Below are 24,168 nucleotides of genomic sequence, written 5' to 3' on the forward strand. Positions count from 1 at the left end.
GAAGTGCAAAGTTCCCACAGTCCGTGAAGGCACCGTGAGGCTGCAGATCTGCCGCTCCGCTGGATGAGAAGCGGCGGGGACGCTGCTGCCTGATGTCCGCCGTGGAAGCTCCGTCCGCCCGGAGGAAACGCCCGCAGCCATGGCCTCCTCGGACAGTAAGTGGCTGTTGGAACGGGTTCTTCTCTTTTCATTTAGCCCGGAACGGCACGCAGGCCATTTTAATATTAGATTGTTTTTTCCTCGCGCGCTGGCGTAACGTCTTCGGTTAACGTCGGTGCTTCCGGGGAGTCGTGGTTTGCAGCATCTTCATCCTCTGAGCTGCAGCAGCTTCGTCAGGAGGAAGAGGAGCAGACAGCTCCGCAGGTTCCTCACGCACCTGCTGCGTGGCTGCACCCCCCACCCCCACACTGTGGTCTGTTGGTGGTAGCCCCCCCCCCCCCCCCCCCCCCCCCAACAGAAGTCCATGGATGCAGTGAGAACCTCAGAGCATCCATGCTGCTGTGTGTCCTCCTGCAGAGCTTCCTGTTGTAGCCCTGGAGGACAAAGTCTCACAGCAGCTTCAGAAATTTATAGAAAAAATCCTATTTTTTTGCAGATTTTTGGATAAAATTTCTTCCAGAATGGACTGCACGGTGGTGTAGCGGTCAGCCCTTTCACCTCACAGTGAAAAGAGCTTGATTCAAATCCCAGCTGGGATCTCTCCGTGTGGAGCATGTGTGGGTTTTCTCCGGCTTCCTTCTACAGTCCAAACACGTGCTTATGGTTATTATGTGTCTCTAAAATGTCCCTATAGGTGAGCATATGTGTGTGTGGTCCTGCAACAGACCGGTGAGCTGTTAGGGTACACCCGCCTTGATTCAAATGTAGCTGGGATAGGCTCCAGCAACTCCCTGAAAGGGATTCAGCGGGTTCTGAAGATGGATGGATGGAGCGGCAGATTTAGCAGTTTGGGGGCGAACAACAACATGGGGCCCCTCTGAAAAATAAAATCCTTCCTGTCGGGTGAAACATCGAATCCTTACTGGTTCACTTTCAGACAACATCAATGTCAAGTGTCCAAATGTTTTGATAAGAATTTAAAAACTGAAATCATGTTGAAATGTAAAAGAAAAAAAGGATTTTATGATCTATACATTATTTTTACTTTGGAAAAATGAAATGTATTAAATGCATTAATTTGTTAATCTCTCATTTTCTAGAAGGAATGAACGACAGATTTCTGTCTTTTCTTTATTTGTCAGCACTTAAAAAAAGAACTATAGTTCATTTTTACTAAAGTGCATTTTGTTATTTTTATTTAACTCTTTATTTTTCACCTATTTTTAAAACACTTGCATAAATATTACTTAATAAATTTAATATTTATATTACAACAATCACTTAATGTAATTTTCTGCAACCGCTTGATACAAGGCTTTGAAGTAAATCCACAGAATTCCTTTTGAGTGAAGTTTTACTAAAGAGTTTTGTTTTAATTTGGTTTTGTTTTTCCTATTTTATCCGTCTTTCAGCACTTTTGGAAGTTTGGCAACAAAAGTCTTGTTTACTTTTTGCCTTTTCCTCTTTTCATAGCTGCCTGGATCACTCTGCTTCATTTGACCACTTTTTAAAAATAATTTTGATTCATCATTTAATCCCTAAAAGAGAGGACATGGAATATTAGCTTACATAATAAAAGGCTTCCCATTATTAGCATATGCTGAGTAAACTAAAGGAACAATCAACCCGTCTCACTCAGGTTTGCGTCATCTCTCGTGCAGCAGAACTCGCAGCCTGTCATCTTCTAGGACGTAGTTTCTGCAGAGCAGCTGGAGGAGAAATTCATCTCTGAGTTGTGGAAGCAAACCCATCCCCCCTTTATCCTCTCTGTTCCTGAGAGCTCTCTGTTTACAATATCTCCCCCAGGCTCACAGCCCCTGTTTAGATCAGGATCAGGTATTCAGCTGTCCAGTTTAGATCCAGATCTCCCCTCAAACGAGGAAAACAAAGACAATCGTTGATCTATTTGTCTGCAGGTGGATGCATCAGAATGGAGCAGAGCAGGGAACTGGTGGCCTGCCGTAGTAACTTCTACATCACACTTACAGGCCTTTTCCAACTGTATTTTTTCGTGTGCTCCTGATTTACAATGATTTGGATATAGAAATACTCAAAAATACAATTTGAAGCTTTATTTTTTCCCCATAAGAACATGCTAAAAACACCAAAACAGCACTTTTCTTGGAGTGGGTCTTCAACATCCCTGAGCAGAAAGACAAAGCAGGATGCGGACTCCCCCATACCCACAAAAAATATATTTTTTTAAAGAAGATTCTCTACCTTAACTTTATTTTACAGAGGAGATTTATTGTTCCTTCTGTGGATAATTTCCCTCTTCTCTCTCCTTTTGTGGCATTAATGTTGCATCATAAATGTCACGTGTGTGCAGGTTGCGCTGCAGCTTAGCAGAAATGAGCTAAATAAAGGATAGTTTTGTATCAGAAGGTTGTGTAACCTTGTCTCCTCAGTCCGCTTGTGGTTCCAGTAGGGTTGATGATAGACACCCAAGAGAACTGTGGGAAAAACCACCACATTTCACAGAGGATGTTCAGGTGCGTCTCAGGAGAGTTTCAGTCCAGAACTTCCGGGTCTCTTCAAGGTTTGGAGAGTCCAGAACCTCAGAATCTTCTTTTTCTGTTTTCTCTAATGGTTTGGAAGAAACCTCACATTTCACAGATGTTTTCAAATCAACGTCATGGTTTACCCGCTTTTTTTCCCTGCCGGTTTGGGTCTTGGGGGGTGGGGATGGGGGGGTGTTTGCCCGTCTGGAGACAGGAAGGCAGGGCTGATTGGCGCCTCGTGTAGGACGGAGCTCATGAGAAACGGCGTTTCAGTCACAGCGTGAGCAGACGAATGAGGAGAGTTTAGCTGCTGAGGGTCAACTTCCAGCTGAGACTTGTTGGTGGAAGAGGAGGAGGAGGAGGAGGAGGAAGCATGGCCAGCAGAGGAGGAAGCTCGGAGCCTCATCCAGCAGACAGTAGGTGGATGCATGTGTCATTTCTGCAGTGAAGCTGCTCTGCTTGGTGTGGTTTTCGGACCTTCTGGGCTTCATGTGGGATTCTGAGCGAATGTGGGTTCTCCGACAGCGCCTCAGGTTTGCCACAGTCCAAAGTTTGACGTCTTCAGTGGGGAATCTGGGTTCTCCTCAAGGAACCAGAGTGGGGCTTAGCGTTTGTCCAAATTGGAAGAGCCGACATGAACTTGTAAAACTGCTGAACCTGCAGCCCCTGAACCCCAGCAGGCTCAAAGGATACAGGGATAGGTTTAGCAGGTTTACAGGTTCAACGATCTGACATCAAATTCACTTAACCTTCCTGAAGAACTTCAATGTGCCACCAGCATTCAATAAATAGAGCCAGACAAGACGCAGGAGTTCTTTCCTCTGTCTGATCACAGACTTTTCAGAAGAAAAAGGGAATGTGACTCTAGATTGGGACTGGGAAGGGGATCTTTTTCCCAGCGGCGCCCTGCAGGTGTTGATGGAGCAGGATGACCAGCCTGAGCTCAGGAAATGCCAGCAGGATGGAGCAAGAACATGAACCTTCACCCAGCTGGGTCCTCCTTTCTAGAACGTGTTTGGACAAGGGTCAAGCTCTGTGTGCAGATGGGGATATTGTGCAATCAGAGGGCACTTCTGAAAACGCAGGAAGGTTTTATGGAAGGAAGTCTGCAGAATAGATCCAAAGCAGCTTCCACCACAGCTACCTGCTGTGTTCATGGTCTCCTCCTCTGCTGCAGGAGCTCAGTAAAGTCTGTGGTGCTTCTCCTCACGTCTCTCCAGACATCTTCTGCAGAAGCTGCATGCGGTTTTCCTCTCTGTTCTCCAGTGTTCCTTAGTTTCTTGTCAGTCTGGTCTTCTGGTTTGCAGCGTGTGACACGCGCAGGGGAAATGCAGAATGGAGGTGAACAGATTTCTTACTTCATCCGATTGTCTGAAACTACGTTTGGTCTTTTGGTCTGTTGTCAAAGTGTTCCCTGTGGTCTTTTAATTATGATTACGCTTCCAGAGCAGCAGGAGTTCACTAGAAATTCTCCTCTGTGTTGTAGGCAGGACTGTTGATGCTGAATTAACCCAACGCCGGCTTCCCATCATCCCTTCATTTAACCTCTTTCCTGCTAGCTCACAGCCCTTCACACCAGTGACAACACATTAGCGGTGCAACCAAAATGGAGACCAATATCAGAGCCATCCAGCCGTCCAGTTTAGATCCAGATTCCAGCTCAGATGAGGAAAACAAAGACGATCATGGATCTGTTTGTCTGACAGTGGATGCATCATTTGAAGGGGAGCAGGGAGACCTTGTCCAAAACTGCATTTTCTCATCTCCTCCTGATTCACAACAATTAGAATAAATAAATACTAAGGAATGGTGTTTTAATCTTAAATTCTTGATATAAAAATGCAAGAACAAGAAGTCACTCCAATTTTCATTGGCGTGAGTCTTTAAAAGGAGCAAAATTTATATATATATGTATATATGTATGTACAAAGAAAATTAAGGTCAATAGAAAATATGCTGGGTGGCCACAAGCACCCTGCTCCTCTCCAAATGATGCTTCAGGGTGGGAGAGAGCTAGTGGGAAAGAAGGAAGGTCTGATGAACTTCTGCTGCTCTGCTAAAAGTATATCCTAAAATACTACAATTGACAAATGTTTGGCTAAAAACGTCATCATCGTAATGAAACGACCACATGGAACGCTTGGACGGTGGATCAATAGATGATCGGAGAGAGACTTCAAGAACTTTTGGGAACTTGTCTGGAATTTCTTTATTGTAAATCTTACTTTCACTGTCGAAGTTTTAACTTTTAAAAGCGTACATATACTTGATTTTAAATACACTCACCACTAAACGTCTTTTTAGAAACTAAATAGTAAATGTGGTGAATTTTCATTTGTAATGACAGAAAACAGCTCCACCGGCTGCTCTCTCTTCAGATATCTGCTGGTGAGAACTGAGATGACCTCTGGAAAACAGTATCTAGCGTTTGCGTTGTCTCTGTGGAGCTTTGTGTTGTCGCTTTAATGCAGCTGGAAAAACCACAGCCGCCGTTCAGGTTAACTCATCCTGTAGTCAACTGGAAGGAACCATCAGAGCTGAGGAAATGGGAGCTTCTGTTGTTTCATCCAACCTTCGTCCAAGGTGTGTTCTCCATCATTTGAAGCGGTTAATCCCATCACATGTGGAACGTTTCATTGATACTGAAGGATGGAAACGTAGGTTTTGGACTTCTGCAAAACGGTTTGATCATTCTGTCCCGCAGCAGCAGTCCTGGACTGTAACGACCAGATGGCGATTGACGATTCTTCTTTGTTACGTCGCTTTTGAGTGAAAGTGTCACCCTTGCCACATGCTTAAAAACTCACCAAAATTCCAAGGGAGGTTTTGACATTATTATGGGATGGCCACAGAACATACGGCTAGGCGGCCATTTTTGTGGTAAAGTTTGAACTTTGGCGATTTTCATCTCGTCGTGTGATATGAGAGAAGAAACCTTATGTTCAAGCAATCTTCACGAAAGTTCACACACATGGAGCCAGCTTAAGTCTGCAAACACCACTGAAGTTTTTTTGACCTCTGACCTCAAAAAGTGGCTGCCATCTTGAATCCCCCCCCCCCCCCCCCCCAAAAAAAATCCCCTTTAGTACCAAATTTAAACACCTCCAGCAGATTTTGATCTATCGCCTTCTAGAGCATCATTAGCTATTTGGGGAAATAAAATCTTGGTTTTATAAACTAAGATTTGGATTGCCGTTAGCGTGGCAAGCTCACAAATGTGGCGTTCCCCTGTTGGTCACACGTTTTTTACCATAAGATTGTAAGAATTTAATCGATAAATCCTTGGCAGAGGGGGAGAAGGAGGGCTGTGTAGCAGCGTGGGCGCCAGCCCGCCATACAACGCCGCTTTCCATTGTTCTTAAATGTTGAAGACCAGATGAGAAGCATCTTGTCTTTGGCATTTGACGGGAGAATCAGTCCAGCCTCCAGACAACAGTCTGTCCTTTCATGAGTCACTGCAGAAAATGAAGCTGTGACTCCTGTTTGATGTCCTCTGGTAAACGCAAAGGCGTGCAGCAGTGTTGCTTATGCACCATCTGTATCTCTGTGCTTGCATATAGTGCAAAAGTCAGAAGAACCATCTATCCATCTTCAGAACCTGCTGAATAGGGTTGTTGGAGATTACCCAGCTACTGTTGGGCATTCACCCTAAGCGGGTCACCAGTCTGCTGCAGGGCCACACACACATACACACATCTAGTGGCATTGTAGAAACATCAATGCATATGAAGCATGTTTTTGGACTGTGGTGGGACGCTGGACGAAACCCATAAACCCATGAGGAGAACATGCAAACTCATCATAGAAAGATCCATCTGGGATTCAAGCTAAGCACTGCACCAGCAGATAGCCCCTAAAAGAACAACAAACTCTGCAGACAGTTTGGCAACAGTTTTTGTCTTTTTGGTTTTTGTTGCTCAAAATGTCTTTTTTCTCTGGAAAAACAAAAACAGTGCAACATCTCGCACATTTTTTATTTGAGTTCTTGTACTTACAAAAACAGAGTGAAGCTAAATCAGAACCAAAGTATATTTGAGAAAACCATAAACCAGTTTTAGCAACCTTTATTGACATGAGGTATCCTGACAATTGCATGTTGGGAAACTGAGTTTCTGCTGCTTCTCCCGTCATCCATGCACACCTGCACAGGTGGAGATGTGTATGTTTCACATCTAAGGTTGGACGGTTACAGTGAAGATCACAAAATGAAGATCTGCTCCTCAGACCAAAGCCAAGGTGTGTTGTCTGTTGCCGCTTGCCCCCAGCAGGTGGCGCTTTGACACCAGCGCCATGCACACGTATGTTTCAGTAAAAGGTGTTTCCATGCAGTGGAAGGCCCTTCTGCTGCAGTTGGTGCTCTGTCATGGAGGTTGGTTATATCACAGCAGCACGGGGGATGGAGGTTTTCAGCTGGCGGGAACCAAAACCCGGCGAGCGCCCCCACACAGAACCACATCAGACTGTTTATGTTGGTTTGTTTGTTTCCTTAAATGCTTCATCTATGTGTGTCATCCTGACATCCTGCGTCGGTCTGGCCAATCGGCGCAGACATCCTGATGGCGCCATGGTAACATGAAACCTTCTTGCACGTGGGAGGGAAAAAGCACGTTCATTATATTTTAATAGAGCTGCTGGAGCGTTTCCAGGGAGACTGTGATTTTCAGGGATGTGCATGTGAGAATGAAAACATGCAGAGTTTCTGGGTTGATTCAAGCTTCCATCCCAACCCCAGTCGGCGATCTCAGTCCAGGCTGGGAGGGCTCTGTGTAGCATCGTGAGGGTTCGCATGAGCGGGAAAAATATGAGATTGTAGGATTGAGAAATTATATATTTAAAAAAAAAGTGTGTTTGGAAATGTAAGCTGCAGCTTTTGAATGGAGGAGAAAACTGTTCTAGGAATCTCAACAAACAAAGAATGTTTTACAGGTCCTGAGCCTCTGCATGTGGGATGGAAGTGCCACTCTAGTCTTTGGATCAGTTGGTTTCGTCTCTGCTGACTCATAAATCGGAAGAAAAGAGGAAAAACCTGATTAAAAAAAAATTATCATCTTAAAATGGGGTTTGATCAGACCGTACCTGCAGAAAAAAGTATTTGTGTAAGAATCAGTTGAATGTGAGCAAGCGTCAGTTTCCATTCAAGGTTTGTCCAGATACCTTCACAGAAATGTCACCTTCTTCCAGTTTTTCTCCTTACGGCAGCACAGAGTGGTAAGCTTTGCTGTAACACCAACGGGGCCATGAAAGAGTGACCCAGTGAGGCTGTTTCCATGGAAACGAGAAGGCCGAAAGTTTCAGTCACACTTATGGCCGTGTTCTGCTACTCCCTTCTCATCTCTTGGTCCCCTGAAGCTCCCGTCAGTGTGCTCTCCTCACGTGGAGCTGCTCACTCCCCAGCCTTTTCTTCTCCCGGACTTGCGGGTCACATGACCCCAAGTTAAGTTTTCTGCACCTAAGCGATGGAAGAGGATGAAAACACACTTAGAACTCAGGCATGTTGATGAGTTTTAAAGACCCACTCTGATCATCTTTTGATCTACAGTTTTTTCAAAGCGTTCCTAGCTTTGATTAGGATAATACAGTTTTTAGCTAAAAACATGTAAACGAAACAAAACAAAAAGTTGTTTTCTAGGACCTCTGAATTGTGGGCGGGACTTTTGGCATGGAGCAACCCCGCCCCCTTTCCTGTTTAGATCTCAGAGCAGGGAGCTTGTGGCCCCCCAGCTTAGTTTCTGTCACCAACATGATTTTTTTTCAAAGAGCATTTTTATCGTTCATAATAGAAAGTGCCCTAATGCCCTCTTTTTTTAAGTTTTTATTTGTAATAACATTTATAAATTCCTGTTAGAGATACAAGAAAAAAATGTTGGTGTACAAGAGCCCCACAATATTCTATCAAACCCATTTTCTTGGAATATTGGGGTTCTGATCTTCTTTTCTTGTGTCTCTGCAGAGAGGACAGCGAGACAAACTGCTGCCCCACACAGAACTGAAGACGTGACGCTGACAGAGCCTGTTAGTTTTGGTCTAACTAGTTTTGAATTAGCTTAAACATAGTTAATAGTACAGAAAACTGCTCTATAGGCTATAAGCCAGTTTCTGCTATTGCCAGACGACTGAACGTGTCGCGTCTCTTTAATAGAGCTGATTGTGCCGGGACAGGAAGCTGGGTTCTTAGTGTGAAATGAAACAACTGTTGAATTTTCCAAATAAATGAACCGTATTCATGGGGAGCTCAAAGCTTCCTCGCTGCAGGCCTGACACTAAATGTATCTGTTTAATATAATACTTTCGGATTAGAAAATGCCTTCTTTAAATTCTGTATCATTCAGTTTCATGATATTTTACATTCAAATCTTTCCTAACTTACCAAAAGTGTTTAGAGGATAAAATGTAAAAGAGACAAACTGGATAAAACATTTAATAAAATGAACTCAATCAGGACAAAAGCAGTGGAGAAACAAAGAAGGGATAAGGCAGGCAGATGACCCGACAATGTAGAACTGAAGACCACACACTTCTATATACTGAGGAATAAGACAGCTGTGGATGTTTAACCCTTGTGCTATCTTAGATGACTCCACACTTACATTGACGTGTTCTCTCTACCATGACAAAGGTGGATAAAGGTGGAAAGTTTTCATGTAATCCATGGACACCAGTGAAGAAAAAAGGTTCAGAGCACTGTCTAGTGGGTCTAGATGACCCAACTCCCAACATTAAAGTGACTAGGATAGCACAAGGGCTACCTTGAACCTGGAGTGATTGACAGGAGACAGAACATGACCAAAAACACCACTGAATAACTGAACTACTTGATTCATGTTGATTATGCCTGCAGCACATTGTGCCACTATTAACAGCCTCCAGTTTTTTTTGCTTTAAAGTCTTCCAAGTCTATGATAAAGGGGACTTATGTTGACAATTTGTTTAAATTAAAGAAATAAATAACTTGTAGGGCTGCACAACATGAGGAAAACTCGCAACATAAGTGATCAATATTGCGATGACGATAGAACTTACGGGATTTACTCAAATAGCAAAACAACCAATAACAAATTTCCATTTCACTGAAACAGTTTAAAAGTTATTCTCCAAATGACCCTCGTCTACGTAGGGGGCCAACATCTAACATAAAAGGGCTCCATCTTATTGGTCAACAACACGAAGGGGTCTTTCTGATTGGTCAAATCCATTAATGGCTTTATTTGATTCATTAAATACTTCAAGCTGCCATAAGATCGTTTTAGCACATTTAAGGTAACCATGTATTGCAATATGCATATTGCACAGCTTGATCTCGCGATAACAATAAATTTGTGATATATTGTGCTGGACTAGACAATTGTATCATTTTTACTTACACATATATCATAGCTGAGGAGTTATCTATATGTATTTTATTTTAAAATTGTACTTATTTTACACATTGTTTAAAAGACTTTTTTTTTTGCTTTTGCTGCCCTTTTCTGACTTTGAGCCCCTGCCCCTCTAAAGTCCTGTGCACGTGCCTGAGCTGGAGTTTGAACCAGCGCCTCCTCCCCGTGGGAATGAAACGTGTATCACTGCTTCCTCAGCTTTTCCTCGGAGGTGGAAGACGACGGATTTTCCCCTACTGTGTTTTGAAAAGAGGAAGGAAAGACACCAAACCTCTGCTTTACGGACTTGTTAAAGTGTTTCAAATGTTCTTGAGCAAGGCAGAAAGCTGCCTGTTCAAAGACCACGTTCCAACACTGACTGTTTAGTTCTTTTGTAACACTGACTGACTGTGCCCTTGAGCAGGGCACAGAGGCTAACCAACGTACTAAACTGCCCTCGTTCTGTCTGTGTGGCTTACGTGTACCATGCGTACTGTGTGTGTGTGTGTGTGTGTATATCCAGGCTGTCTGTTTGTGTTGTCTGATCAGTGTGTCATTGTGTGTCCTCTCTCCCTCCCCCTCCTGCTGCCAGTCACCCCTGAGGCCATCGGCTTCCTGTCCGCCGTGGGCGTCTTCATCGTGGCGCTGGCCATCCTCTTCCTCTTCATCAACAAGAAGCTGTGCTTCTCCCGTGTCGGCGGGCTGCCCTGCTTGGAGCAACATGGCCGCCACAAGAGGAGACGGCAGGGAGTCCTGCAGGGTCTCGGTGAGTGACTGAGGAGGTCCTCTCAGGACTTTTTCCATCTGCGCTTCTGTTTGGAACAATTTTCATCAGAGCTGGTTTTTATCATGACAGCAGGTGACGTTTTTAAGATAAGAGGATATAAGATAATCCTTCACTCGTCCCGCAATGCAAGAAGTCCAGTGTTGCAGCATTACAGGTAGAAGTAGAGCAGGATAAGTTTGCACAAATGAAATGTGTCGCATATTTTCCAAAGCTTACAGAAAGAGCAAAATAAAAGGGAATTGCAGTAGGGGTCATCATAATGTGGTTAAAAATTGCACACATGTTTTAAAGTGACTGAGATAAACAAAGTTGACTGGGAGCAGCTCTGGTTATGCAGCCTCACAGCAGCAGGTAGAAACGCTCCTTCAGACACCTGGGGGGAGTCAACGAGTCAGGTGGGAACCCTAAGACGGAGGGAGGCGGGAGAGGTTTTAGAAGATCAGTCCACCATCAGATGGCGTCCTTTAAAAAGTGGCAGTGCAGCATCTTCTTATTACATTTCTAAAACTGTTAATTACAAAAGATCTGAATAAAGGATTTTCTAGTTCCTGATTTTTATTTAAATTTCATTTCATAAAACAAACTTTATTTCATGGACAAACTCAGGAATCCAGCTTTATCATGCTAGCAGAAGCCTTCTGCAGGAGACATGAGAAGACAGAGACAGATCATGGGTAGATGGAGACATATGTCAGAAGGTTCTGTAAAGGTGACACTGATACATAAATCAACTCTGAAATGAAGGAAATAAGTATAAGAACCCCATGCTCATCTTGTTGTCCTTAAGACGGTCCACTTAAAAAGAAATGTTGTCTTCCTAACGGTAGGTTCATTGGAACAGTGACATAGAAAATCACAAAGAAAATCAAGAAGCCGACTTTAAAGAATTTACATCCATTTTTTTTGCATTTCATTGAGAAAAAAGTATATCCTTAAGCTGGAAAGACTTGTGGAGCACAGAGGTCAGACATCTCTTGTAGTTGATGATCAGGTTTCTGCACATATCAGGAGGAATTCTGGTCCACTCTTCTCTACAAATGACTTCTAGATCATTCAGATTTGGTGGCTGTTGCTTAGCAACTCTGAGCTTCCATAGGTTTTCTATATGGCCCGATCTGAATTCTTCGCCTACCACTACGGCTACTGTTGCTATACTCGATGCCAGCGCTATTAATAATAATACATTAATACATAACAACATTGGCTTTACAACTTTAAAAAGGTCATGCTAAAACAAAAAGTCCTTTCTTACATTTTATTGTAAGCTTTTGTGCATCAGAGCACACAAACATAAAGAAAAGCACTTCTCCTTTTATTAATTTATTTTTTAACTTGTTCTGTCCAACAACTGAGCAAACAGATTAGAGCTGAAGGGCTTTTGTGTTGGGCAGGTTTTACTATCACAAAAAGAGGTTGTTTAACTTCGAAAAATCAGAGTGCAAATTTGAAAAAGAAAAAAAAAACTTTTTGTTTATTATTATTTTTTATTTATTTTTTACATTAAGTGTTCGTGGGGAGGGAGAGGGGAAGAATCCACTTTTTTTAAAGCAGACAGGGGGGGGCATGACCCATTTTAAGCCTGCTAGTGGACGGAAGGGGGGTTCTGACTCAGGATTTGTAGTACATAGCTCCGCTCATCCTCCCATCCACAGTGAAGTAGCCCAGTGCAGAAAACACCCCAATACTTTCTACCTCCATGCTTCACAGTGGGGATGGTGTTTTTGGGGTCATAGGCAGCATTTCTCTTCCTCCAAACACGACGGGTTGATTTGATGCCAAAGAGCTCCATGTTGGCCTCATCTCACCACAGCACCTTCTCTCAAACTTCAGGTTGGCCGGCACATGTGCCTTCTTAAGAAGGGGAACTTTGTGAGCTCTGACAGATGTTAAACCATTGTGGTGTAAGGTCTTACCTATGATTTTATTGCTGACCAGTTTCAGCTGCTTGGAGATCATCAACTAACTCCAGCTGGGTTGTTGTAGGCCGATTTCTCACTGTTCTCATGATCATGGAAACCCCACCAGGTCAGATCTGGTTTGGAGCCCCAGACCTATAGATGGATTGATGGTCATGTTGCACCAACAGTTGTCACCTTAACCTCTGGCTTTCTTGCTGATGGTTTTGTAGTCCATCGTGGTCTTGTGCAGGTCTACAATCTTCTCCCTTAACCCTTGTGCTATCTTAGATGACCCCACCCTTCCATTGACGTGTTCTCCCTACCATAACAAAGGTGGATAAAGGTGGAAAGATTTCATGTAATCCATGGACACCAGTGAAGATCACAAATCATTGAAGAAAAAATGTTCAGAGCACTGTCTAGTGGGTCTAGTTGACCCAACTCCCAATGTTAAAGTGCCTAGGATAGCACAAGGGTTATATCCACTGAAAATTCTGAAGTCCACGGTGGAGAGTTTGGAGTCTGACTGATGGACTGATTTTGTGCAAAGGTGACTTTTCTACAGGTGATTAGTTCAAACAGATGTGGTTCATTTAGATTGATTTGGAGAGTCTGTGTGTAGCAGAACTCTTAATGGTTACTAGTGGTTTAAATACTTACTTCCTCCACTGTAACCCAACAAACCTAAAAATTGACAAACCCAAAACCTCAAAACACAATCAACCACCACTGTGTGTGCGAGTGAATGGATGTGAGGTTGTAAATACCTTCCAGCTGCTGCTTTTTGACTACAACTAATGCGTGATTTTATAAAACACTCCTCTTGGTAAAGTAAAGTAATAAAAGTGTTCATTTTACATGTTTGTGTTTCAGCTGCTTTTCAGAACTTCTTTTTTCTTCCTCCCACTTTACAAACACACTGCACGCGCTCAGAACAAACCTCAGGTTAGATGGCTATCAGTCTTCTAGATGATTCCTGTCTTTTCTGTCGTGAACATCCTAGAATCTGGATGACAGATTTAATCTGAAGATCTCCCCAGTTACTCTAAATGTCTGAACCCTCTCATGCTTGACTAGATTATTTATGAAAACTTTATCTGAAGAAAAGGTTCTAGTACTAAGAGAAGACCTCTAAACTCTCTGAGTGATGGTTCCACACTTCCAGAATTTATAATATTTAATTTCTGAGTTCCTGTCTGAGTAACATATAAAACAGGATTAAAACCTTCAAAACAGAAACATTTCTTCAATTCAACCTTTCCACCTGTGCACCAGATTCATTCATTAGATTCATTTACCTGTTTGCAAATACAAAAATCAATTAACAAATTGTGAAAAAAAGAGAGGAAAAAAAATCTAATAAACTTTTACGTAAAATAAAATACTGTAAAGGTCTTTGTTACTTAGCTGGGAGAAACCAACATGAGCATTAAACATTGTTTTTTTAACTGATATTTATACCTTAGTTGACAACAAAAGATGTCAGTCAACTCAAATGCAGTCAAACATTCACGTCACATGGAAAACGGAATACAAATAGAGGAACTGGCTCTTAATCTGCGTAATATTTGATCTGTTGGTGGAGTCTGCGTCAGTCTGTGAGCAAACAGTCAGCAGGATTGCTGCCGTCTCACCTGCAGACAGGTGAGGTCTCTTTCATTTCGGTCAGTTCCTTTGACAAACAGAAAGTCCGGTTCTGAATCTCCTTCGGAGACTCCCAGGTAAGAGTTTCTACTGTCAGAATAATTTTATGTAATATGGTTTTTGACGTGTTTAATGTGAAAATTGAGTTTGGGATGAAGGTGATCAAGCCATGTTTGTGTCAGCTAATGATGGGGAGGACAGACTAAAACACCTTTAACCTTCTCCTTTAACCTCCTCCAGCACAGAATAACGCAACTTCTTGATATCCTCAGACTCCTCCAACACTGGGTGTTTTTTTCAGGGGAATGTGTAAGAATTGCTTTTCGCAATATTTACGCTTTTTTGCAGTAAATAGCGTTCCCAAGTGCAGCTGAGAACGGGAAGAAGAGAGGATATAGAATTATGATGCATTCATGTTTCAGGTCTATAGGTTTTGTAAATGAGAGTAAATGGCTGATAAAAGCACAATTCTGTGTGGCAGAAAATTACAATATTTTGTCACAACTTGATCAATGAATTATGTCCAAACGGCTGCAAAGCTTTCCTGAGTCATTCAGTTCTTCCTCAGTCTGAGTCGGTCGGTTATACAATCACAGAGTAGACTAAACACATTTGAACATAGGTGAAGGGAAGCCTAAGGGTATAGAAGCTAAGCCTCCAGAAAGACAAGCTGCTCTTTTATCCCTCCATCGTGGCTCTGAGGCTTTTGGAGAAAAAATGTTAACAATTTCAATAAATGGGGTTGTAGTTCTGGTTATTCTGTTTTAGTTCATTACGTTTTTTAGTGGTTTAGAAAAAGTTTAAGACTATCCTCTGCTGCACAACAGACTTGTTGCTGTTCGATGTTTTTAAAGTATAGAATTGCATTTAAATAAGTCGATTTAAAAAAAGGGAACGGATTCTAACCTGATGTCGTCATGTTTAATGTTTGATTCAACTAAATCTGCTGCAGCAGCAGGAGGAGCTTATTGACACTGGGTGTATTTTATTTTGAAAGGAACTTGTGTGCGCTGCTGTTTCGAGTAAAATAAGTAAAAATTGCTTTACATAGACGAATATAATACTCTTACAATTCAATTATGTAAATATTTACAAGATAATTTTATAAATAATTAGCCTAATGGCTTCACAAAATATCAATAAAGAAATGGATACAAGTGGCTCTTTTAAAAGTTGCAGACCCCTTTCTGTGTAATAACACTTTATAAGATACAGCTTGCTTTTTTTAACTCAATCAACACGGATTTTTGTTTAATGATATTCTATTTTTTACATGTATGTAACAGCCACATGGGCACGCTCACCTCAGTCTAGGGAGGAGCCAAAGTAGAGCCGTATCACATGAAGACGAACATCAGAAAGTCTGAGGAACACAGATTGAAATGTCCGAAAACTAAATAAAATAGTAGTGCAAAAATAATAAGGGGTTTGGAACCTTTGGAAAACTTTAAACAAGTCAGTGAAACAGCTGATTGTTGGAGTCAGCAGCTTCTTCCTACTCTTTTATCAAACCATCAATAAAAAAATAGCCCACAAATCAGAAAGAGCAATCCTAAACTGAAAAAACGAACAAAGGATAAGGCTCCCGAGGAAAAGAAAATGACAGACACCGACCAGTACAGATGCAAACTCACACCCTGCTCCAGCTTGAGGCCTCCTCAGGTTTATTAAGGGAATCGGTTCACACCTGCCAGGTGAGCAGATCGACAAAGAGAGCAGAGAAAGGGAGAAGCACAGTAGGATGTGTGTAACGCTTTGTGACATTGCATTAGTGTGTAGCGGTCCACTGGAGTGTGACATCACACAGATGTGTAACAGTACATGTCAAGCAGAAGGAGCTTCCACTGGAAAAACACATGCATGGGTTGGGTTAGTGCTCCTGATTTCAATGATCATGATGCTCAACATGATCCGCAACACTTTGGATATGCACACGCCTGTGTCTGTGTGTATGTGTGTGTGTGCTCTGAACACAAAATTACACAATTATCTTCAACAAAGCAGCAGTTAAATGCATCACCGTTCTATGAATGCATGAGGACATCTGTCAACTTTCATGTTAAACACTTTTCTTACTGCCTAAATGTTTTGTCTTAGTTTTTAAAAGGAATTCCATAACAGAGCTGAGCTGGATTTTCAGAATAAAGTTACCTTTGTTCAGTCATGCTGGTCAACAGCTCAGTTTTTACTTTTAAGTGCCACTCCCATCATCTTTTGATCCATTTTCAAAGTGTACCCAGTGGTATTTTAATTATGATGATGCCGTTTTTAGCCAAACTTTTACAAAAGAGGCAGGAGTTCGTCCTTTCAGTTGTGGGCAAAACTGTCGGTGTGGAGCAATCCGCCCCCCTTCCCCTCCCCATTGCTGAGAGCTCAGAGCGGCCCACCCAGCGTATTTTCTTTCACAAATAGGATGTTTTCAAGTCTCATTTTTTCTTTTGCTTCTGATGCACAACAGTCTTAATAAAGAACACATGTTCACACATGTTAAAAGCACCATAAATCCTCTTCTTATCATAGTGGGTCTTTATCTCACCTGATCTTTCTTTTTGTAGACAGTCGACTTGGAAGTTTCTTCTCTGTTAACCAGGTTATGAGAACATACAAACAAAGGAGCTGGACTCAAACATGTCAGTGTTGCTACATATCCATCTCTGTGTCTGCTTGTGCTGCTTTCCTGCCTCCAGTGAGCAGCTATGGTTACGACGGTGATGCTGCCTCCAGCTCCTCTGACAGCGAAGACGAGGTCCTGAAGCAGTTTGAGATCTCTGCGTCTCGCCCACAAAGTTTTCGTGTGGCGCCAGCAAGCGGCGGTCCAGAGACATCCCGTCAGACTCATCTGCCACTGAGCCGGCGCAACAAATTTACCCGCCTGTCAGAGCAGGAAGAGGGCAGCACTGAGCCGTCTGACTGTGAAGGTATCAAACCCAGAACACTGAATAAGTCAAAGTGCTTTTAAATTCTTGGTGCTGCTTTTTTACCTAAAGGGTAAAATGTTGAATGACCTCCTTACTGGTTCACTTTTAGGCAACATCAATGTGAAGAATCCAAATGTTTTTATAGGAATTTAAAAACTGAAATCCCATTCAAATGTTAAAGAAATTTATTTTATATTAGATAAATTACTTTTACTTTGTTAATCCCTCACTTCTTAGAAGGAACAAAAAACACATTTCTGTCTATTCCTTATTAATTTATTTAAAAGACTAAGAGCTTAGAAAATCTGTTCTCGTTTTTCCTATTTCATTTGTCTTCCAGCACTTTTGGAAGTTTGGCAACAAATGTCCTCCTTTCTCTTTGCCTTTTTCTCTTTTCACAGTCACTTGGATCACTCTGCTTCATTTGACCACTTTTTAAAAACTGCTTTGAATCATCATTTGATCTCTGGCAGTGTTGCCAGATTCAGGGTTTTCCATCCTAAAAGTCCTCCAAAGACCACCAGACCCCTCAAAAAAACACCTAAAATATTATTATTAATTAGCAGTAATTAATCCTCCATTATTTATTACTGCCTGATTGGATTGAAAGTCCAACTTTAACACATTTTTAATGATATTATAGCCACCATTTTTGTAGTCAGAGAAAAACATGAAATAAAGGATTCCTATTGAACTTTTCTATTTCTCTTTTATGTTTTGCTGAAATATTAAAAAAAATTAAATAAGGAAAGTTAAAAAACACAAATAATTAAACACTATAGATGTTCTAGAGTAACTTATTAGCCTATCAGGAACTAAAGTGGGAATTGTTCTTCTATTTTTACTTTTAATGAATTTAGGTGAGGTAAAATAAAAGCAAATGTCCTGTGAAACATAATAAAGAGGAGTTTGATTTTTAAAAACATGTAACTGTGAATATAAAAGTGTTAAATAAAACATTAAGACCTAAATCAAGCAGCCTATTACCTAAGATGACTCTGAAAAGTGCTTTTTGTTTTTCTAATTATGTATTAAAAGGAATTTTGTGCAACACCAACAGTAAAAGCCTTCCCAAAAACTTATATATGCATTCATAAACCAATGATCTATTGTTTATAATAATTTAACAGAAAGCTCAGTTGTTTTTCTGCCTCGGTTGGTTTTTTCAGCGCAGCTTCAAGTCGGTTCTGAAGTGAAATGCATGAACTATCAAATAGAAAGGGAGGAAATGGAATTAAAATGTCTGGAATGTCAAACAAACAATAATAAGCTTTACATTATTAGCATACCCTGAGTTAACTAAAGGAACAATCAACCCGACTCACTCAGGATTACGTCATCTCTTGTGTGACACAGATTGCAGCCTGGCGCTGAAATTAAACAGGAATTCGGCAAAATAGCGAATTTTAAGAAAAAAATGATTCAAATGATTCAAATCAAACTTATACATTGCTTTTATGGAACAGGTAAACACATTAATTTTACTATCAGTCAGCTTTAGATCTCATGACGGCAGGTGAGGAAGTGAAGCACTGCCTGTCAGTCACCTGCCTCTCCCCAGACCGCAGATTCCTGCTTGAAAGGCGTTTCAAACAGGAACTGAAAGCTCCAGAACGGATGCCAAACCCGCGCATATTATGTCCATCCACCTAAAGCAACGTTTACTCGCAGAGTCAGAATAAAAAACGCTCAGTCTGGTAATTCTGCTTATGGTGTCTAACATGTGAGTCTCTGGACTTGCTGTAAACTGGAATATACCATTACAGCAGAAGGACAGGGGAGGACCAAACACTTTTGCATGATCAGTACTATAATAGTTCAGGGATTTGTGGTGTTTTATAGAACAGAGATGCATTATGGATGGATGGACTCCTGCTGCTCTTCAGAAACTATGTCCTAGAAGATGAAAGGATTTTTTATTTTGGCTAAAAACATCCTGATCATAACTAATAGACCACTGGGAACACTTTGATGATTGGAGTCATTAAAGTTAAAATAAAAATGCTTTAAAAGACAATAAACCAAGAGTTCCTCTGAGATCGGTTTACACACAGATGCAGCCGTTACACACGACACACACACACACACACACACACACACACACACAACAAAAAGCAAATGAGTCAGTTGGCCTGTTTTTCTCCACTGAACTCCTCATGAAGCAGAACAGGAGGTTTTTTAATGCAGATTATTCTTAAATGTCTGTGATTGCTGCAGACAGAAAGATCTCCATGTAAACACTTCAAAACCCATTTTATTCAGTCAAAGAGAACAAACCAAAGTACAGATTTACTCTTTTGGAATTGTTTTTCTTAATGATGCAAGCCCACGTTAAGGCAGATTCAGCTTTTGAAAGACAGCCAATGAAGAACAGCAAAAACTGAATAAATATATAAATATATCTCTTCTACCGTTTTTCAGATCCCGTTTTATCTGGACAGGTCTTATTTCCAAAACACGATGTTCCTCAGTTCACAAATCCAGATCCCCAAACCGGATCGTCTGTATTGGGTATCTTTAAACGAGAATATAAAAATGGTGCTTTCTAGGGAAACCTAACTTTAACAAAATGCAAAACCGGAGAAGAAATGTCTGCAACATCAAACATCAGAGACGTTTTGCTTCCAAGAAAGAAGTCAAACAAAGGATAAGATCTTCCAGCTCATCGTCATCATCCTGCTTGGTTTAAAAGTCTCTTCTTGACCATGTTTAAGCTGAAGTAAAGGTTTTTTATAACACCAGAGCAAATGTCTAAGCCTGTAACAAAGCTGTGAATTTAGAGAATGAAATCGGTAACTTCCTGAAAAGGAACAGAATGTTCTGGTGCAGAGTTTTTGTAGGAGCTGAAGGTCGACAGTAAACTCCCATTCATGCTGCTTCATGCATTTATGGACTTCTGCGAGTGATCACAGTCAAACAGGAGTCTGCAGAAACGACTAAAGCGACTTTCAGCTTTTAGTTGTGTGGAATCAGAAACGCTGGAGACAGCAGGACTCATCTGTAATGCTTCTTTGGGTCTGGGTTCTGTCACTAACTGAAGGAATGAAAGCACTTTAACGATTTCATCTTCTCATCAAGGAATTTCATTTTCAGCAGCAACCCACAGTTATTCTATCAGAATTCTTCCTCATTTTCTGTTTTTTCTTCCACTGGTCTGAAACCGCCTTAACGTTGACCGGGAGCTGCAGAGCAGAGATCCAAAGATGTAAGGATAACAAGAGATCAAACGTCAGAAAATAAATTGACTTTTTTTTTTATCTCAACCAAAAATGATCAATAAAGAAGAGCCTTTGATGTTAAATGGAAGTTGCCATAATAAGAAATTAGGTTCTATCAGCAGCACATGCTAACACATATAAATGTTAATCAATTCAGTTTCAGTCAATAGTTTGTGAGCAGCTGATTTTTCAGTTATAACTCTAAAAAACTAATAATAAAATCCTAAAATCCATCTGGCTGTGAATGAAATTATGTGTTTCCCGCTTCTGGTTGAAGCAGCAGCGCTCTGGACTCGTGCCACCTGTTGACAGGCTGCTACAGCGACACATTAATAGTGCCGGAGTCTTTTCACAGAAATGACTCCGTTTTCGAAAGAAACACAAAGATGACTTGACATGATTTTCGAGGTCCATCAGGGTGACATTACCACGAAAAGATTTTCATTTTCTCACTTTCAAACCTTCAGGAATCTAGTCGAAATGTCACAGAGCAACACGTATCTATGGCAACCATCAGCATTAAAGTGGGGCAGAATTAGAACAGGAAATGCAAAAGAATAGACCAGGAGTGGATCCCTGGGGATCTCCGCAGTCTAAAGGTAGAGAAGTGGAGCATCTCCCAAACAGACCCAAATTACTGTAAAATGACCCGCTGATGCCCACAGTTGTCAGTAGTTGCACAAAGATCTGGAGTTTCTCAGAAAGCTTTTAAAGCTTTACAGTGGTGGACAAAATTGTTGGTACCCCTCAGTTAAAGAAAGAAAGTCCACACTGCTCACTGAAATGACTCGAAATGTTCAAAAGTAACAATTAAAATTGATTGAAAATTAAATAATCAAAATCAGCCATTACTTTTGAGTTGTTGATGAACAGAATTATTAAAAAAAAAACTATTGAAATAGGGCTGGACAAAAATGATGGTACTCAAAAATTAATATTTTGTTGCACAACCTTTTGAGGCAATCACTGCAATTAAAGGGTTTCTGTATTTGTCAATAAGCCTTCTGCACCTGTCCACAGGTATTTTGGCCCACTCCTCATGAACAAACTGCTCCAGTTGTCTCAGATTTGATGGGTGTCTTCTCCAAATGGCATGTTTCAGCTCCTTCCACAGATGTTCAATGGGATTCAGATCTGGGCTCATAGAAGGCCACTTCAGAATAGTCCAACACTTTTCTCCTAGCCATTCTTTGGGGTTTTTGGCTGAGTGTTTTGGATCGTTGTCCTGTTGGAAGACCCATGACCTGCGACTGAGACCAAGCTTTCTGACACTAGGCAGCACATTTCTATCCAGAATGCCTTGATAATCTTGAGATTTAATTTTACCTGAAACTTCAAGACACCCTGTGGCAGATGCAGCAAAGCAGCCCCAAAACAGAACTGAGCCTCCTCCATGTTTCACTGTATGGACAGTGTTGTTTTCGTTGTATGTTTCATTTTTGAGTCTACCAACATAGAGCTGATGTTCCTTACCAAAAAGCTCCAGTTTTGTCTCATCTGTCCAAAGGACATTTTCCCAGAATGCATTTTTGCAAATTCCAGTCTGGTTTTTTTATGATTCATTTTCAACAGTGGTGTCTTCTTTGGTCGTCTCCTATGAAGTCCACTCTGGCTCCAACAACGATGAATGGTGCGATCTGACACTGATGTACCTTGATCTAGGAGTTCACCTTTAACGTCTTTGGAGGTTGTTCTGGGCTCTTTGGATACAGTTCTAACTATCCGTCTCCTCAATTTGTCATCAATTTTCCTCTTCCAGCCACATCCAGGGTGGTTAGCTACTGTCCCGTGGGTCTTAAACTTCTGAATAATATGTGCCACTGTCATCACAGGAACTTCAAGCTGCTTAGAGATGGTTTTACAGTCTCTACCTTTACCATGTTTGTCTATAATTTTGTTTCTAATGTCCTGGGACAATTCTCTCCATGGCTTTCTGTTGTCCATGATCAGTGTGGTTCACACCTTTTCACCAAACAGCAACGTGACTATTTGTCTCCCTCTAAATAGGCAGACTGACTGATTATGGCTTTGAGAACAGCTGTGATGTCAATTAAAGGACATACCTGAGTTAATCATGCCCCCCTGGGCAATTAGTTCTCAGTCTTTTATGGAGGTACCATCATTTTTGTCCAGCCCTGTTTCATCAGTCTGTTTTTTTTTTTTAAATAATTCTGTTAATCAACAACTCAAAAGTAATGGCTTATTTTGATTATTTAATTTTCGATAAATTTGAATTTTTGTTACTTTTGAACATTTCAAGTAATTTCAGTGAGCATTGTGGACTTTCTGTCTTTATCTGACGGGTACCAACTATTTTGTCCACCACTGTACATGCTGGGTCTTGTTGTCCAAAATAGCTTGTGTGAGCTCCAAGTAGACTGGAATGTTTTTACCATTATCAGAGAAATAAACCTTCTTCCGTCACTGGACGATGGTTTTCCATCTTCCTTTTGTAGAAAGGTTCAAACAGCTCCCCGATGGGAGTAACTTTCTGCCCCGCCTTCTTTGTCTTCTTCCAGCAGAGGCAGAAGCGTCAGGCCGGCAGACCTTCCAGGATCCGCTCTGTGCAGTGGAAGACAAGAGTGAGAAGATGTCAGCTCCCCTCCTGAACAGTCCTGCTGCCACCGCTGATGCAAGTCCCATCCTGAGTCCAACCCGACCGGCTGCAGAGGGGAGCGAGGACAAGCCGGTGGATCAGGACAAAAACGAAGCCGCAGACAGCTCCTCCACCTGGAGCCCAGAGGTACTTCAGGGACTGACGTGATGATCACACACTTCCTTTAAACTCATGCAGACAGATAACGAAACTTTTCTGTTCTATGTTTGGGGAAAGATGAAAGCATCATCTTCACATTTTTCATCTGGGTCCCTGCAACTTTGCCAATGTCTTGCTCACAGACAGCCCATATCCACCCATAATGGCTGTTGTTACCATTTACTGTAAAAGAAAACTGGATTGAGTATATGTGACTGTAAAACAGTTTACGTCCAGCTCCAACCAATCCAGTCGCTGTTTTTCCATGATGTGGATGCCGCCATGTTGGAACCCAAAATCATCAGTAAGCAGTGACTGGTCCAAATTGATCTGAGTCATCATTTCTATTTCAGTTAGGGGCGGGCTTGTTTGAAGGCCACACCCATGCCACTTGAAAGTGGCAAAATCTGTCAAATGCAGAACGAAGCAGCTAAATGTGTAAAACTGAGCCGTCTTTGATCGGTGCTGCATTTCTCCTGTTCTTCCCAGCAGGAACGGACTCTGCACAGCAGCGCTTCGTCTCAGCTGCTGTGTTCCTCCTCTCGACCTCCCATCTGTAAATGTGGAGACCTGGTCCTGTCTTTAGAGTACCGACCCAGCTTGAGAAAGCTGCTGGTCTCTGTCCTTTCAGCACGGGGCGTTCCTGACAAAGACCGCAGTGGGCTGGACTCCTGGCAGGTACACATGCTCCTGCTGCCCACAAAGAAGCAGCGACACAAGACGTCGGTGCAGAAAGGGCCCTGTCCACACTTCAACGAGACCTTACGCTTCTCACACGTAGAGCCAACCGACCTGCACACGTCGGCTGTGCGGTTCCGGCTGTATGCACTAGGGGGCAGGATGTTCCGTGAGAGGATGGTGGGGGAGAAAGTGCTTTGCTTAGGTGGTCTGGATCCACAAGGAGGGACCACGGAGACTACAGTGGTCCTGGAGCCTCGGAGCAACCTGAAGGTGAGATGCGATGCTATTACATGTTGTCACACGCCATCAGCT

General features: G+C 41.9%; 1 protein-coding gene across 7 annotated transcripts in view; it reads left to right on the plus strand.

The window, feature by feature from the left end:
- syt16 (synaptotagmin XVI) overlaps nt 1-24,168 on the plus strand; it is a 28,099-nt gene continuing 3,931 nt past the window's right edge. The window contains exons 1-5 of one of the 7 annotated variants that reach the window (XM_023952031.2): nt 1-155; nt 10,479-10,721; nt 16,972-17,202; nt 22,940-23,163; nt 23,665-24,126. In XM_023952031.2, coding sequence (XP_023807799.1) covers nt 140-155; nt 10,479-10,721; nt 16,972-17,202; nt 22,940-23,163; nt 23,665-24,126 — 1,176 coding nt within the window. In that variant the 5' untranslated portion in view covers nt 1-139. The remainder of the gene's footprint in view (nt 156-10,478; nt 10,722-16,971; nt 17,203-22,939; nt 23,164-23,664; nt 24,127-24,168) is intronic. The other 6 variants (XM_023952032.2, XM_023952033.2, XM_078940786.1 and 3 more) reach the window with 6 other exon arrangements.

Source organism: Oryzias latipes, chromosome 22 (genome assembly GCF_053564925.1).
Source record: "Oryzias latipes strain Hd-rR chromosome 22, Olatipes_Hd-rR_3.1".
Taxonomy (NCBI): domain Eukaryota; kingdom Metazoa; phylum Chordata; class Actinopteri; order Beloniformes; family Adrianichthyidae; genus Oryzias; species Oryzias latipes.